The 17,992-nt window shown below is 42.4% G+C and overlaps 1 protein-coding gene across 3 annotated transcripts in view; it reads right to left on the reverse strand.

Moving 5' to 3' along the window:
• The window catches only part of LOC137327858 (von Willebrand factor C and EGF domain-containing protein-like), a 351,658-nt gene that overhangs the window by 66,719 nt on the left and 266,947 nt on the right, over positions 1-17,992 (reverse strand). For 2 of the 3 annotated variants that reach the window (XM_067993723.1, XM_067993724.1), the window contains 4 exons: positions 10,794-10,876; positions 8,326-8,416; positions 4,140-4,222; positions 1,831-1,918 (listed from right to left, as the gene is read on the reverse strand). In XM_067993723.1, coding sequence (XP_067849824.1) covers positions 1,831-1,918; positions 4,140-4,222; positions 8,326-8,416; positions 10,794-10,876 — 345 coding nt within the window. The remainder of the gene's footprint in view (positions 1-1,830; positions 1,919-4,139; positions 4,223-8,325; positions 8,417-10,793; positions 10,877-17,992) is intronic. The other variant, XM_067993725.1, reaches the window with a different exon arrangement.

Raw genomic sequence — 17,992 nt, forward strand, 5'->3', positions numbered from 1 at the left:
ACCACAAAATTCACAACATTGAACCCAACACTTTAATTAAAACCTATCCGCTCAGCCTGAGCCTGGTTGGAGGTCATAATGAAGACTAGAATGGTGAGGTCTCTTCACTCTTATGGCTATAAGTGAGAAATGAATTTGAGGTTATCTTGACTGGTTCCTGATGGATGCTAATCCATAGCGTGAAACTATCCATAATGCAGCACAAATTGTTGCTCAGAGCATTCACGAGGGTGGCTGCAGGGGAAATGGAAAAAGTCACGCTGTTGCATTAAGGGTGTTCTCGAAGGTTGGTGAGAAAGCACATTATTGGGACAATGTAGAGGGTGCTTTATTCTGCATCTTACCCATGTTGAGAATTCTTGATGGGGTAATGAAGAGGGAGTTATCACCTGATTGATTTATATACTCTATTGTATAAATCACAGTGGCAATGGTGTACATTGAAAAAATTGGAATAATGCACAATTTGCCCATAGTTGTATAGAATTTGCAAAGATGTGTATTTTGGCAAACTTTGACAGCATGGAAATGTTAGCCTCTATCAAATTATACTGCTTTGGGCTTATTGATACCATTTCTTCTTTAAATAACTTTGATAGCAAGATTCCTCGACCCAAGTGTGAGATTCATACCTCTCCTGAACACTTGGGTGTCCATTTGGTCCTAAGATTGAATCCCCTTTCTGTGGGAAGAGTTGGATGGTTGATAATGTTTCCCATCATCCTGCCTTCTGATTATTAAGGAATGAAGAATGATTTGGATGGAAATGTGGGAAAACTAAAGGAACTTTACAGAAACTCAGCTGAAATGTGAGGCAAAAATGGAGTTTTGGCTTACATTGATTTTTAAAAAAAACTTATACCGTGTACTACAGAAGCAGCTGTATGGAGTTAATAGTCAAGACTACATAAGTTTCTTTGTCCGCAGCAGTTAGCAGCTCAGATTAGAGTTGTTTGGGATAGAATCATAGAAAATTTACGGCACAGAAGGAGGCCATTCGGCCCATCGTGTCCACGCTGGCTGAGAAATGAGCCACCCAGCCTAATCCCACTTTCCCGCATTTGGTCCATAGCCCTGCAGGTCATGGCTCTTCCGGTGCACATCCAGGTATTTTTTAAATGAGGTGAGGGTTTCTGCCTCTACCACCCTCTCAGGCAGTGAGTTCCAGACCCCCACCACCTTCTGGGTGAAAAATCTTTTCCTCATTTCCGCTCTAATCCTAGAAGGTTTGTTTTGAAGTGTTCACAGCTCCGAGGGGATGCTGTTAATTACAATCTGAAACATGCTACTGTTAGAGTTGGCTTCAATGTCCCACAGAAGTACCATTCTGACATCTTGCAATTCAAGCGATTAAATTCACAGAGTGTGGCACTGTTCCAGGCAGACTTCTGGATACCCCCCTGGTTATACATCAAAGGATAGGCCTCTGGCTTTGATTGACAACTATTTCCGGCCCTTTGAAGAGAAGGCAGGGCCCTTGATAGGCGAGAGTCCTCTGTAATTGGCTGGAGAATTCTCCTCAGATTGATATGAGCAGTTCTCAGAAAAAGATAGGGAGAGGTTAAAGTGTAGGTGCAGCTCATACTGAGAGGCTGTAAGTCTTTCTGGTTTTAAAGTCCCATGCCAAACTGAAGCTATGACAAAAAGTCTATTTTGAGGCAATATCTAGTCTAAAAACATGGCAAGAAAATCATAGTTGAAGGGACTTGCAATGATTTTCCAAATGCCACAAGCTCTCAAAATTAAGACAGACTCTTCTGAATCCAGTAATCAAAGAGTTATCATTTTCGGAAGTTCTGGGGCACTATAGTTATCAAATCATGTACTAACCTGGACAAGTAGGACAACAATCCAATAGGGTGGGTTTCTCACACGTGACAGGGGGGCACTCAGGGGTGATGCACTTCACATTCCCAGACTGACAGAAACACAAACCATAGGTTATTACATAGCCAGTCAAAAGCAACAATACACTGGTAAGCACAATGCCACAAGTAAATCCCTTATACTGAGCATTTACTTGAGTTCTCTCAATGACACGGTGGGCTAGTGTGATGTAGATTTGTGAATTAATTGGGTGATTGCAAGGAAATACCTAGGACAAGCTCATCACAGCAAAAGTTAAAGATATAGAAAATTGCAGGGTGACTGCTTTAACACACCTCTAGTCTGCCAGTTTCAAAACAGAGACTGGGATCAGACTAATGCTCCTCTGTTGTTGACCAGTGAATAATGAATGATTTGGATAAAGCTAAAAAAATGACAAAAACCAAAGAGGCTGCAACAACAATTTTAAAAAAAGGCACCAAAATAATACCCTTGAGAAAAGATGGCATTAGGGGCCTCCTCCCCTCATCTACATTATTATTTTTTACCTGCATGAGATGCTTTAACTATAAATGAATTTAAGTCAGAACATATACATATACATAATGTAACTTACCTCAGGCCTGGAAATGGTTTAAAACTTCCCACCACTAAGGAATTTTAAATTAACTTCTCACGCACTTGTAACTGTTACTTTATGCTTTAATTTAAGGAAATTAATTCACAGAAAGAGTACACAAAAGAGCTGGCCAGTAGGGGAAGGAAGGGCTGCAAGAACACACAAGGTCAGATGCAGTAGAAAGGGTACAAAAGGAAGAAGAGATGAAAGATTGGAGACACAGAGAGATACACTGAGGGATTGAAGATTTACAGAGATACATTGAAACATTGGTGGCTGAGGGATAGATACAATGAAGGATTGCAAATAGATGGGTGAGTAGATCATGGGATTGGCACACGAGGAATGGCGATTGAGGGAGAGAAACGCTGATGGAAATGTAAATTGAGGGATTGAGACACTGAATGATTGGATATGGAGGGGTAGACTGTAAGTCAACCTCCTTCCTTCTGGCAACACGCTTCGAGTAAGCACGAGATAGTTGAGTGTACGGAACAGACTTTATTTATACAGTATAGGTGACTCGTGCACTCAGTGCAAAGGGTAGCAATTGAGGTTCTTCTCACTCCAGCTATCTGACTTAGCCCTGCAACCTCACCCTCTTTTATAGCTGGTTGTTTACTAGAAAATGGTATTACATACATAGACAGACCTTCAGAATACTAACTCCTTTACGATTAGGTACCTCCCGACTATATAAAGGACACCGTGTTTACTCCAAAACATCCTATATTCTTACTGTGGCTAATTAGTAAGTACTATAGTTATGCATAATTAATCACTCATGGTCCATTCTAGCCATACACTCCCTTGCATTCCAGCTGATAAAAAGACATCTGGAGTGGAACAGAACCCTTTTTTCTCCTGTTTCATGTTTCATCTCTCCTTGTGTTTCCAGGCAACCTACTGGCCCATCAACCAGTTATGGTTACTGTAGTTCATTATGGTTACTATAGTTCCGTTTGATTATTAACTCTCAACTCTCCAACATGTCCAACATAGACACATTGATGGACTGAATACTGCAGGAAAGACCCACCTAAATATTGGCGAGGAAGGGATAAGTACACTGAAGGATTGAGATGGAGCAAAAGACACAATGAACATCTGGAAATAAAAATATAGACACATTGAACGAATAGAGATCAAGAGAGCGACATGCTGAAATGTTAAACCACAGCCCTAGCTGCCTGTTCAAGTTAACGTACAAGATCTCACAAGATCCCACGCCACTATTCGAAGAAGAGCAGGGAGTTCTCCTGGCATCCTGGACAATATTCCTCCCTCAACCAACACCAAAGGTAGATTAGCTGCTCATCCATTCATTTGTTTTGCGGGATCTCGCAGTGCGTAATGTAATTTTGGCTGCCACATCTACCTACATACAACAGTAATTACAGTTAAAAAAATAATTCATTGGCTGTAAAGTGCTTTGGCCTGTCCTGAGGATGTAATAAGGCATCATATAAATGCTCTTTCACTCTATCTGTCTTTCTCTTCCTAACACAGTCAGGTATCATTCCCTACTCCTCGACCTGGAGAGCTTGGGCTTCTCCTGCCTCTGAATGGTGCTCAAACCCATCACTCAGTCCCCATTAACATGAATGTAGTGATCTTGAATACCACTGGTTCGGAAAAGTTGTCACCATTGTTACACTGTGACGGCCTATTACAGACAGGATATTCTACTTACGATGCAGACACATAGGGTACAATTGTCATTGGAGGGAGAGAAAACATCTTCGTGGTTCACAACCTTGCCTTCATAGAGACACTCTGAAACACATAAAAACAAAGCAGCTGGCTAGCATGTGACCTACTTCATTAAATCAAATGATAAACAATAGTAATATTATGAATAACTAGTGCTATAAATTCCTAATAATTATTCAGAATGTTTGAAATTTGAATTGCTCCTACCTGTTCATGTGACTAACATTTAGTTTTAGTTTGAAGTTAAAATTGTACAATATTTACTTTTATATAATACAATTATTAAAGGATACGATTATTACTTTACTGATCTAACAGCAATAATGATCTCCAAGGGGTAGTGTCTAAACATTCACTGGTATGGTAGAACCCTAAAAAACACAAGTAGTGCTGTTTATTACCATCTAAATATCCTGATCCTTGCCATATATGGTTGTAAAGACAACAGATCACAGCACTAATCCCACAGGAAAACCCATCCACTCTAGGCTAAAAGATGTTCCAACTGCCCATGAATTACCAGGATAATCTGTGAATAGGATACATCTGGACCCTTTCTGTCACTCATTAAAGTTAGCCAGGGTGCATATGAGTAGGCCTTTCAGTCGCTCAAACCATTCAATAAGATCATGGCTGATCTGCGGTACAAAACCCACTACTCACGTAAAAAAATAAAGCTATGTCCCTGATTTATTAACATTGAAGGATAACGGGCATCATAGGAATTGGGTGGTGCCAATTCAGCCCAAATGGACAGGATGAAAGTCTCCTCTCACTGATGCTGTTCCCCCAACACTTTTGACTTTGTTCATAACAAAACGAAGTTTTCCATAAACAGACCAGCTCTCCTATGAACTGAAACCTGCACCCATGCCATGTGTGTGTTAACATGTCCAGGTGTAACAATTAACCTTAACCACAGCACATAGATTATGTGTCTCTCTCAGAAGGTAGAAAAAAACATACTGATAGAACAAATTGTACAGGCTAAACTATTAGATTTATTTACAGATGAATTAATTCACAGAAACCCAACAATAGAGCAATACTGAAGTCACCCATTATTAAAGACACGACAGTAGGAATTATTGCACAAACTACTAATGAGCAGGTGCTCACACATCAACTGTGCTTGCCAAACCATAACTTTCCTCCCATTCACTATAAATGAACAAGTTGTGACAAGTTGTATCCTGACAAGGTTTCAGATCAGACAACCTGACCTGGTCCCATGGACAACTCATCTCCCAGACTTCATTTTGAAATGTGGTGAAGAAAGTTTCCATTTTAACTCCACCATTGTGGCTGCAATATGCACGATCGACAGGATTCGAGGCAGCAACTCACCAAACTTACTTCAGCGGCACCTCCCTCCCCGCGACCTCGAACACCATGAAGAGCAAGAGCAGAAATGTTATGGGAACGCCATCACCTCCAAGATCCCTGTCAAGTTACACACCACCCTAATCTGCACATATATCACCGTTCCTTCATCGCCACTGGGTCAGAATCCTGGAATTTCCTACCGAACAAATTGTGGGAACACCATCACCATAAAGGGCTGAAGCAGTTCACGGAGAAGAGGCACCACCACCTTCAACAGGGAATGGGCAGTAAATGCCAGCCTTGCCCACATCCCAAGAATATGACACAAAATTGCCCAGAATCTGGCATAAATTTGGCGATCTTATTCAGAAACGCAAGGCTGGCTGGTGTGAAAAACAGAAAAAATCATGTTTGTAGAATAAGAGAGCTCTTCTGAAGTTAGCATGAAGGCACCTTATGAGGATATAAAGAAATGCTTTATCCGGTATCCATATCTAGTCCTAGAATACTTGATGGAACAGTGCAGAAGGAGACACATTGGGCTCGATTTTCGCACCCCCGATCGGGTGCGTTTGTGGAGGTGGGGCTGTGAAAATCGGGGATTCCCGGGGTGGGTCTGGAGCCCGGCTCCAACCCGCCCACTTCCGGGTTCCCCAGTGATGCGCTGACATGCGCGCGCAGCCCCCGCATGTGGGACTCCCGCAGGCAATTAAAGCCGACGGGGTGCCACTTAAAGTATTTATTTAGGTATTTCGGGTCGTTTAGAGACCTGATTAATATGTTATTTTAGGAGGGGTGGGATTTTGCAAACAACTGGGACTGTTTCCCATACTGGGGGAAACACTCATAGTTCAAATGGACGTGTTGCAGCAATCAGCCTGTGGCAGCTGCAAAGGTCCATTTGACAGGTGGTGGGGGGGAGACCCTCACTCATTGCAGGAGGCCACTCTGTCACTTTGGACAAAGTTTGGCCTCCACCACCCTCCTCCTAACAATAAAATTTACAAACTTGCACACTTACCCGGTGTCCAGACACATGTACCTACCTTGCGGACCCCCTCAAATGTACATCTTCCGGATGGGGGCCGCCATAGCTGCAGTCATGACCTCCTCGGAGGGCGAACAGCATCACCAGCCTCGCCGTCCACCTCTGACACGTGGAGCCCCACAACACAGTGCTGTGACACATCCACCTGCACAGCAGGAGGGAGGGCAACCGCAGAGAGAGATGCGTCGCAGAAGGCACTACCCTCACCACAGGGTCCACAGACCGAGGCTCAGCTTCCTGGACCTCTCTGAGCAGCAGTGCACACGGAGGCTCAGAGTCACTCGCCATGTAGTCATGGACATCTGCAGCCTCCTTCATGCCGAGTTGCTCCCGGCTGGCCCGAGCACCATCTTCTTACCTGTCGCTGTCAAAGTCACCACTGCCCTCAACAACTTCTCCTCCGCATCCTTCCAGGATGCCACCAGGGACATCGCCGACGTCTTTCAGTCGTCTGCGCAAAAGAGCCCTGCAAATACACGTACACCCACTCTGCAGTGACACAATGGGTGGCATCAGTTGTGGGTCTTCATAGTGATCCTCAGGAAAGGGCATTATTGCACAAACCAGACAAGATTCGCAAAGATGTGGCAATAGTGGTGACGATATAATATGTAATATGAATTGATCAGAAATTAAATATAAGTAAAAACCATGACAAACCCTCAAACACCCTTGTGCATCCCCTTCATGTTCACGACACGTTTGCCTTACGCTTCCTACTGCACATATGTGATGCATGCCCTGTGGCTGCAGCACAGGTAGTGGCAGGTTGAGTGAGGCTGACTGTGAAAGAGATGCATGAGAGGGTGAGTATGAGATAGAGCCATGAGATTGTATGAGGATTGGGTTGAGTGGTAGTGGCGGGATGAGTACTGGCAAGGTGAGTAAGTGCAGGTAAGATGAGGATGAGCTTTGAGTGGGTGTGAGGAGTGATGTGATAGAGTAGTGTTGGCAGTGAAGAAGGAGATGTGGGGTGGGGGCGGTGATGTGGCAGACGGAGTGTAGGGGACAGTAAGTGTACTCACTTTGGCTGACATTGGCACATTGGAGCGCCTCCTGCACTGTATGCAGGTGCGCGATACGTTGGTGGAGCAGGTGACCTCCTCTGCCACCTCGAACCAGGCCTTCTTGGTGGCAGAGGCAGGCTGCTTCCTCCCGCCTGCCGGGGGGAAGATCTCTGTCCTCCCCCTCCTCCTCACCCCATCCAATAAGACCTGGAGTGAGGCATCGTTAAACCTGGGAGCAGCCTTCCCCCTGGGCTGCTCCATGCTGTAATTTTGCCTATTTCCTGCAGCATCAGTCAGTGGAGGACTGCCCCTTTAAATAGGGCTCCTCCAGCTGACAGCCTATGATGCGCATGCGCAGTCCGCCCGCTGCGCAGCTTTCCAGCGCGAAACCCGGAAGCACAGGTAAGTGGCTCCAATTAGCCTGCGATTCCGTCTGGAGCACCCCGATTTCACCGGCCGCATTACCCACGCGCCCAGTCGACCCCCTGCCGTGAACCCGCCACCCTGCTAATATCGGGCCCGTTGTGTCCAGCCTGTGTTATACCTGGCCTGGAAGTGTTTGATGCTGACACTGGTGCCTGAAATGAAAGGTTTTCCATTGCACTAACACTTGAGAGCATGAATATTTCACAAAAAAATTCATGAAGAAAGTGAAATGTTCTGTATTATCAGAATATTTCTGACACTGGTACAAGGTGATCTGCTTTCTGTATTTATTGAATATATTGGATGAATCTTTTTACTCCAAGGGGATTTCTCTAGACTACTATAAGGTCAATACTCACGATCACATGTTCCACAGCACTGTCCTTCCCCATGGACTGGATGGCTACAGGAAGTGTTGCAGATAACAGGTTGGCAAAACACCTCCCCTTCCTGAAAGGTCAAGAGCATGGGGTCAACCACAGATCCTGAAGCAAAAATCCAAATCTTTTAGGGTTTTTTTTACATACTTGATCCTGATCAGATCAGATCATACTTGATCCTGATCAGATCAGACTGCAATGCATTCTGATACATTCTCTCGCATCATAGAATCATAGAAGCACAGAAGGAGGCCATTCGGCCCAACGAGCCCATGCCGGCTCTTTGTAAGAGCAATCCATTTAGTCCCATTCCCCCGCTCTTTCCCCTTAGTCCTGCAAATTTTTTCCCTTAAGTATTTATCCAATTTCTTTTTGAAAGCCACGATTGAATCTGCTTCCACCACCCTTTCAGGCAATGCATTCCAGGTCATAACTACTCGTTGCGTTGAAAGGTTTTTCCTCATGTTGCCGTTGGTTCTTTTGCCAATCACGTAAATCTGAGTCCTCTGGTTCTCAACCCTTCTGCCATTGGGAACAGTTTCTCTTTATTTATTTTATCTAAGCCCTTCATGATTTTGAACACTTCTATCAAATCTCCTCTAAACTTCTCTGCTCTAAGAAGACCAACCCCAGCTTCTCCAGTTTATCCACGTAACTGAACTCCCTCGTCTCTGGAACCATTCTAGTAAATCTTTTCTGCACCCTCTCTAAGGCCTTCACATCCTTCCTAAAGTGCGGTGCCCAGAATTGGACACAACACTCCAGTTGTGGCCGAACCAGTGTTTTACAAAGATTCATCATAATTTCCTTGCTTTTGTATCTATGCTTCTATTTATAAAGCCCAGGATCACGTATCCTTTTTCAACCACTTTTTCAACCTGTCCTGCCACCTTCAAAGATTTGTGCACATATAACCCCAGGTCTCTCTGTTCCTGCACCTCCTTTAGAATTGTACCCTTTAGTTTATATTGCCTCTCCTCGTTCTTCCTGACAAAATGTATCACTTCGCAATTCTCTGTGTTAAATTTCACCAGCCCATTCCAACAGCTTGTCTATGTCGTCTTGAAGTCTATCACTATCTTCCTCACTGTTTACTACTCTTCCAAGTTTTGAGTCATCTGCAAATTTTGAAATTGTGTCCTGTACACCCAAGTCCAAGTCATTAATATATATATAAAAAAAGCAGCGGTCCTAGTACCGACCCCAGGGGAACATCACTGTATACCTTCCTCCAGCCCGAAAAACAACTGTTCACCAATACTCTCTGTTTCCTGTTGCTTAGCCAATTTTGTATCCATGCTGCCACTGTCCCTTTTATTCCATGGACTTCAGTTTTCCTGACAAGCCTTTTATGTGGCACTTTATCAAACGCCTTTTGAAAGTCCATATACACATCAACCGCATTGCCCTCATCAACCCTCTCTGTTACCTTATCAAAAAACTCAATCAAGTTAGTTAAACACGATTTGCCTTCTTATCTCCTTGATTTGTGCCCTCGCCAATGCAGTCTTTGCCCCCAGTCTCTGCCAGTGACTTCTCCCACCCTCACACAAAAATCAATTGGGATCAAAAATTTAAAGAATCATTGTCAACTGGGATGTCTGCAATGTAAATCACATAAGAGCAGTCAAGTTTGGGGAAAGGCCATTCAGCCCATCAGAACTTATTCCTCTAAATCTTGCTCCTCCTAACTCTCCAAGTCCAACATTTAATATATTTTAAATGGCACTAATATGTTAGTCTTCACTAGTTTACTTAAGATTATCCCAAACATTTAAGTTTTCTTTTCCAATCTGTTTTAAATTTACTTTTCGCTCATTTAAATTTGCCCACTGGTTCCATTATATTCATTAACTTTGAAGTAATATTCTTGGTTTAATTTATCTGTACCTTTACATTTAAGATATTTTATATGCCTCGACCAAGTCTAGATTGACGAGATTAACCTTCCCTCATAGCTCATCCTATTTACACTTGGGGTCATTCTTGTTGCTAATGTATGTAATTCTTTTTGTAGTGTAATGATCAAAATTGAACATGATAGTCCAGATTTTTCTGTTCCTATAGAAACATTTGTAACCTTAAACTCTTTTACAGAAAATGGATTCCTCACCACATTTTGCCCACTTGTACGCTTAGCATGGGACTTCCAAGTTATCATATTACACAGCAAACTAAAGTACATTACTGAATTGATCTTGCCAACATCATTAGCGTAGCAACTGGTTATGCTTCTCAATGATATATTCAGCTTTACAACAGACCTAAAGTCACATTCAACAGCTAACCATCTAATGCTTCTAGAAGTTAATATAGATTATAAAAGAAAGACTTGTTGATCTATGAATCATAAGTGGAGGTGGGGGGCGGAGGTGGGGGGGAGAGGCTGATATTCTATAGAGTGTCGAGAGCTTCAGGATTTAGTTACCCGTAGCATCAATCCTTACCTGACAGGAGCAGGTCAAACAGGGATGGGACGCTGAAACCCAAGAGCTGTTATGAGCATGGATGCTCCCATTGGAAAGGCAGGCTAGGAAGGCAAAGCAAAAAGATTCTGTTCAGTACATTACAAAATATGAAGCAGGTAATGTAACCTGTCCATTAAGTCCATTTCCTCCACAGGTAGTGGACAATTTATCCTACCATGAATTTGACTCAATACATTTAATCTCCTGAGGAAGGTGACTAGCCACAGTTAAGACTGCTGAGAAAACACCTTCAATAATCTGGGAAAAAAGCAAAACACTAATCTGAAATAAAAACAGGAAATGCTGGAAACACTTAGCAGGTCAGTCAACATCTGTGGAGGGAGGAAGGTAGGGTGAACGTTTCAGGTTGGTGATCATTCATCAGAACCCGGTTCTGATGTTCAGACTGTATTAGGGTGCTTTACAAAGTCCTGAGAAAGTGGTGGTAAGTTAACTGAGTGCTAGATGCTGTGCAACATAACCATTCCATCAGGCATGTGCATGTTTGTGGAAAGTGAATGACGATGAGCTATAATAGAGGAGGAGGATGATAAGCTAGCAGCTGCTCAGCAGGCAACAAAGGAAGCAACATGGATTCATCAAGCTCTGTCTGAGCAGTTTTTTCCTTGAGGCTTGCCTTTAAGTTCACTGGACATTCTTTACAAAATAACATTTATCAGTGGTACTGTGTATGTGCAAACTTTAATCTGAAAATATGCAATGACTATAACATTTAAGGTGATGTGTTGTGTTTGTATTCAAAATACATTTGCACAGAGAAGGTATGTGATTATACTCGTAACTCTGGAGCATATTCTCAGCTTGCACATCACCGGTGCTGCATGTCACCTCCATCTTTGAAGATGAGAGGTTTTCTGCAGATTCCAACCACCCAACTATGCTCTTTGCCTTCTATTGAATGTAGCCTTTTTCTGTAACACGATAAATATGCATTTAATTTCCTGTCCCACCTGCACAGTTTTATAAGCTTATATATAGTGAACTGATGTAAAGGAAGTTTGAGAACGTTTGATAGCTGAGTGAATGCATAGTGATTGTCAGCTGCATTTGTGAATAATTAGAGTCAGTCTTCAATCTTCTTCACTGCATTTGTGAATAATTAGAGTCAGTCTTCAATCTTCTTCACTGCATTTTTGAATAATTAGAATCAGTCTTCAATCTTCTTCAGCTGCATTGTTCTAGGTTCTCCTTTTGTGATCCTGCTGGGCTCGTTCTCAACAATATTTCTTCTCTTTGTATTGCATTCGCAGCAAGTTACTGGATCAATTCAGGTAAATGTACTCAAGCAAACTCAACCAATACCTTTAACTTACTTTGATTGTCATCATTGGTTACTTATGTATGTGGCAGTCTGCATATATGACAGAATATATTTATGCACACTCATTCTCATTTCTCACCTTGGCACTTAACTCCCAATCTGACACCTTCTTGTGGATATTTCCCACAGCTTTCCAGGTACCTGATGCTGTGTTGAATTCCAGGAAAAAGGCCTCCCAAGCTTGCTTTACTGACTGAGTTATTCTTCAATGGTCATCAGATCTTGATCCACAAATCCTACTTTGCGACCTCTGAGCTCTCTCTCCGTTTCTCAAAAAGATGATGTAATCCATCATTGGATAGGCCCATAAGTGCTACCTATATCACTTAAATTGCTAATTAGCTGGTTGAGCAGCATTCAAGCAAGCGCTTCTGATTGGCCACTTCCATTTAACGTACCGCTTGTAAACTAAGAGTAATTTCATCCCTTCGGAGCTAAATTCAGACAGTTTAAACTAAGCTGTATCAGATTTCCTATAAACCTTGGCTGGATTGAAGCCAAGCTCTGAGAGGTGAACAGAGCTGCCCACTGTCTCTTTAACAATAGCACAAAACACAAAGCATTCAGATGTTTGGCACAAACTGAACATGGGGCTAGCAGACAAAGAAGGGCCATTTACTAAAGAATTAGTGGGTTCCTCTGTCCATTCACGCGTGGCATTGGATTATTTACAGAGTGTAACCAAACAGAAATGCTTTAGTGATATCAGATTCCTAATCTCATTCTATGCGTGGCACAGAGCAATAAGCATTTGGACAGTATAGATGCAGTTAAGGGGAAGCTGGATAAGCACATGAGTGAGAAAGGAATAGGCTGATATGCTGATAGGGTTAGATGTAGTGAGGTGGGAGGATGCTCGTGTGGAGCATCAATGCTGGTATAGACAAGTTGGGCTGAATGAATCCATGTCACTCTATGTAGCACTCCTTCCAAAAATAACTTAAAAGATAAGATTCAGCTTTCACTCCATACTGCAGGTCATGTTTCACATTAACTCAACCAGGACCCAGGGCAGATTAAGCCCACTGCTTATACTTTCATTAGGATGACAGCTTTCCATAAATTAAATTTCCTCAGTGAAAAAAAATTGCAATCATTTTTATCAATTTACAAAACCATTGACAGAACAGCAGCATTTCAAGATCTGCAAAGAAGGAGTGTGACTACCAGGACCCCATTTAGAAAAGGAATCTTGCCATCAAACCCCCATTAAAAGAGGACTACAGCCATCAGGAACCTTTTTGAGGCAATCTCACCAAACGGACCCCTTTTAAAAGGGATGTCAACATCAGGACCCTTTTCAAAGAGGCTGTTTCACTTTCAGGGCCCCTTTTAAAAAGAAAGTATCTCCATCACGATCCCTTTTAAAGAGTGAGCCTCCCTACTTAAACCTTTTTCAAAGAAATGAGTCTAACCATGAGGAGCTCTTTCAAAGAAGCTCTAAACCAGGAGCCCTTTTTAAAAAGAAAATCTTGCCACCGAGTCCTTTTTTGTAAAAGGTCCTTTCAAAGACAGTGAATGGAACTAGATGACGCAGGCCATCTCAAATCCAACCCAGACTGATAGGATAAAAGTGTCTATCTGCTGGCTATAAGATTTGATATGACTTGAATCTCGTTAGTAGTGAGCAGGAACCCATCTCCTGCTGACGAGCATGAAATTGGCAATCTCAATCAGAGAGGCCACAGAATGGTTGGTGGGGCAAATGGAACAAGGTTACACTGGTACAGTAGGGGGTTCTTCTGAGGTTGAGGCTGAAGCATATCATTAATCTTACTTCTTTGAAGCCCCGACTAAAAACATGTGCATTTTCTAACATAGTATGTTACAACACAGAATGAGGCCATTCAGCCCATCGTGCCTGTGCCGGCTCTTTGAAAGAGCGATCCAATTCGTCCCACTCCCTGCTCTTTACCTGTATTTTTTTCCCCCTTCAAGTATTTGTCCAGTTCCCTTTTGAAAGTTATTATTGAATCTGTTTCCACCACCCTTTCAGGCAGTGTGTTCCAGATCATAACAATTCTACACAAAAAAATGTTTCCTCATGTCGCCTCTGGTTCTTTTGCCAATCACCTTAAATCTGTGTCCTCTGGTTTCAGACCGTTCTGCCACTGGAAACAGTTTCTCCTCATTTACCGTTCTGATTTTGAACACCTCTACCAAATGTCCTCTTAACCTTCTCTGCTCTAAGGAGAACAACCCCAACTTCTCCAGTCTCTCCACGTAACTGAAGTCCCTCATCCCTGGCACCATTCTAGTAAATCTCTTCTGCATCCTCTCTAAGGCCTTGACATCCTTCCTAAAGTGTGGTGCACAGAATGAACACAATACTCCAGCTGAGGCCTAACCAGTGCTTTATAAAGGTTTAGCATAACTTCCTTGCTTTTGTACGCCATGCCTCTATTAATAAAGCTCAGGATCCCATATGCTTTTTTAACAGCTTTCTCAACAGCCCCGTCAGCGGGAGATGGGTTCCTGCTCACTACTAACGAGATTCATGCTGACCAAAATCACCTCAAGCCTTATTGCCAGCAGATAGAGACTTATGTCCTGCCACCTTCAAAGTTTGTGTACATACACCCCCAGATCTCTCTGTACCCCCGATAAAATTTTTACCGTTTAGTTGCCTCTCCTCGTTCTTCCTGCCAAAATGTATCACTTTGTAATTCTCTGCATTAAATTTCATCTGCCATGTGTCCGTCCATTCCACCAGCCTGTCTATGTCCTCTTGAAGTCTATCACTATTCTCCTCACTGTTTACTACACTTCCAAGTTTTATGTCATCTGCAAATTTTTAAATTGTGCCTTGTGCACCCAAGTCCAAGTCATCAGTATACATAAAAAAAAACTGTGGTTCTACTACCGACCCCTGGGGAACACCACTGTATACCTTCCTCCAGTCTGAAAAACAACCGTTCACCACTACTCTCTGTTTCCTGTCACTTAGCCAATTTCATATCCACGCTGCCACTGCCCCTTTTATTCCATGGGCTTCAATTTTGATGATAAGTCTATTAAGTGGCACTTTATCAAAAGCCTTTTGAAAGTCTATTCACACAACCCAACCACACTATCATCAACCCTCTCCGTTACTTCATCAAAGAACTCAATCAAGTTAGTCAAATATGATTTTTCTATAACAAATCCGTGTTGACTTTCATAAGAACATAAGAAATAGGAGCAGGAGTAGGCCATGCGGCCCCTCGAGCCTGCTCTGCCATTCAATAAGATCATGGATGATCTTCTACCTCAACTCCACTTTCCTATGCTATCTCCATATCCCTTGATTCCCTTAGTGTCCAAATATTTATCAATCTCAATCTTGAATATACTCATTGACTGAGCATCCACAGCCCTCTGGGGTAGAGAATTCCAAAGATTCACAACCCTCTGAGTGAAGAAACTTTTCCTAATCTCGGTCCTAAATGGCCGACCCCTTATCTTGAGACTATGACCCCTAGTTCTAGACTCTCCAGCCAGTTCTAGACTTCTCAACATCCACCTGTCAAGCCCTCTAAGAACTTTATATGTTTCAATGAGATCACCTCTCATTCTTCTAAACGCCAGAGAATATAGGCCAATTTTACTCAAACTCTCCTCATAGGACAATCCTCTCGTCCCAGGAATCAATCTAGTGAACCTTCATTGCACCGCCTCAAAGGGAAGTATATCCTTCCTTAGGTAAGGAGACCAAAACTGTACACAGTATTCCAGGTATGATCTCACCAGAGCCCTATATAATTGCAGCATGACCTCCTTACTCTTATACTCCAACCCCCTTGCAATAAAGGCTAACATACCATTTGCCTTCCTAATTGCTTGCTGTATCTGCATGTTAACTTTCTGTGATTTGTGTACAAGGACACCCAAATCCCTCTGAATACCAACATTTCTTAGTCTCTCATCTTTTAAAAAATATTCTGCTTTTCTATTCTTCGTACCAAAGTGGATAATTTCACATTTCCCCACATTATACTCCATCTGCCACCTTGTCGCCCACTCACTTAACCTGTCAACATCCCTTTGCAGCCTCTCTGCATTCTCCTCACAGCTTACTTTCCCACCTAGCTTTGTATCGTCTGCAAACTTGGATACATTACACTCGGTCCCCTCATCCAATTCATTGATATATAATGTAAACAGCTAAAGCCCAAGCACTGATACTTGCGGCAACCCACTAGTTACTGCCTGCCAACCTGAAAATGACGCGTTTATTTATACTCTCTGTTTTCTATCTGTTAACCAATCCTCAATCCATGCTAATATATTACCCCCAATCTCATGAGCCCTAATCTTGTGTAACAACTCCTTGTGTGGCACCTTATCGAATGCCTTTTGAATATCCAAATATACTGCATCCACTCGTTCACCCTTATCTACCCTGCTAGTTACACTGTCAAAAATATCTAATAGATTGGTCAAACCTGATTTCCCTTTCATAAAACCATGTTGACTCTGCCTTATCATATTATAATTTTCTAAGTGCCCTGTTACTACGTCCTTAATAATAAATTCTAGCATTTTCCCGACTACTGATGTCAGGCGAACTATCCTATAATTCCCTGTTTTCTCTCTCTCTCCTTTCTAGAATAGTGGGGTAACATTTGCTGCCTTCCAATCCATGGGGACCTTTCCAGAATCTCGGGAATTCTGGAGGATCAAAACCAATTCATCCAGTATCTCTGCAGCCATCTCTTTTAAAACCCTAGGATGTAGGCCATTAGGTCCAGGGGATTTGTCAGCCTTTAGTCCCATTAATTTCTCCAGTACTCTTTCTTTACTAATCTTAATGACTTTAAGTTCCTCACTCTCATTAGACCCTTGGTTGCCCACTATTTTCGATACTTTTTTTGTATTTTCTACTGTGACGACAGATACAAAATATTTGATTGACGTCTCTGCCATTTCTTTATTCTCCATTATAATTTCTCCTGTCTCTGCCTCTAAGGGACCCATGTTTACTTTTGCTAATCTCTTCCTTTTTACATACTTGTAGAAGCTCTTACAATCTGTTTTTATATTTCTTGCTGGTTTACTTTCATATTCAATTTTCTTCCTCTTTCTCAATTTCTCGGACATTCTTCTCTGATTTCTAAAACCCTCCCAATCCTCAGGCTTACTACTCTTTTTACAACATTGGGAGCATCTTCTTTTATTCTAGTACTATCCTTAACTTCTCTAGTTAGCCACGGTTGGATCACTTTTCCCGTGGAGTTTTTACTCCTAAAGGAATGTATATTTGTTGAGAATTATGAATTATTTCTTTAAATGCTCACCATTGCTTATCTACCATCTTATCTTTTAATCTAATTTCCCAATCTACCTTAGCTAACTCGCCCCTTATACCTATGTGATTGACTTTGTTTAAATTTAAGACCCTAGTTTCGGGCTTAATGACATCACCCTCAAACTTAATTTGAAATTCTATCATATTATGATCACTCTTCCTCTTCATTTATTAGCCCATACTTCTGCCAATTAATTTTCTCCCGGATTATGTGACGGGTTGCACCCCAACGGAGCTGGGACCAATGTCCTCGCGGGGAGGTTCGCTAGTGCTGTGGGGGGAGGGGGGGTTAAACTAATTTGGCAGGGGGATGGGCACCAGGATGTACCAATGGAAAGGAGAAACAAGGGGCACAAAGGATCGGGGGAGACAGATAGTATTATAGTATTAGGTGGGATCAGACCAAGATAGAGTACAAGAAAGTCTAAGACTGGTTTGCAGTGCATGTGTGTAAATGCACAAAGCATGGTAAACAAGGTTGGAGAGCTGCAGGTGCAAATAGCCACATGGGAATATGATGTTGTGGCGATAACGGAGACCTGGCTCAAA

The sequence above is a fragment of the Heptranchias perlo genome, chromosome 12 (genome assembly GCF_035084215.1).
Source record: "Heptranchias perlo isolate sHepPer1 chromosome 12, sHepPer1.hap1, whole genome shotgun sequence".
Lineage (NCBI taxonomy): Eukaryota > Metazoa > Chordata > Chondrichthyes > Hexanchiformes > Hexanchidae > Heptranchias > Heptranchias perlo.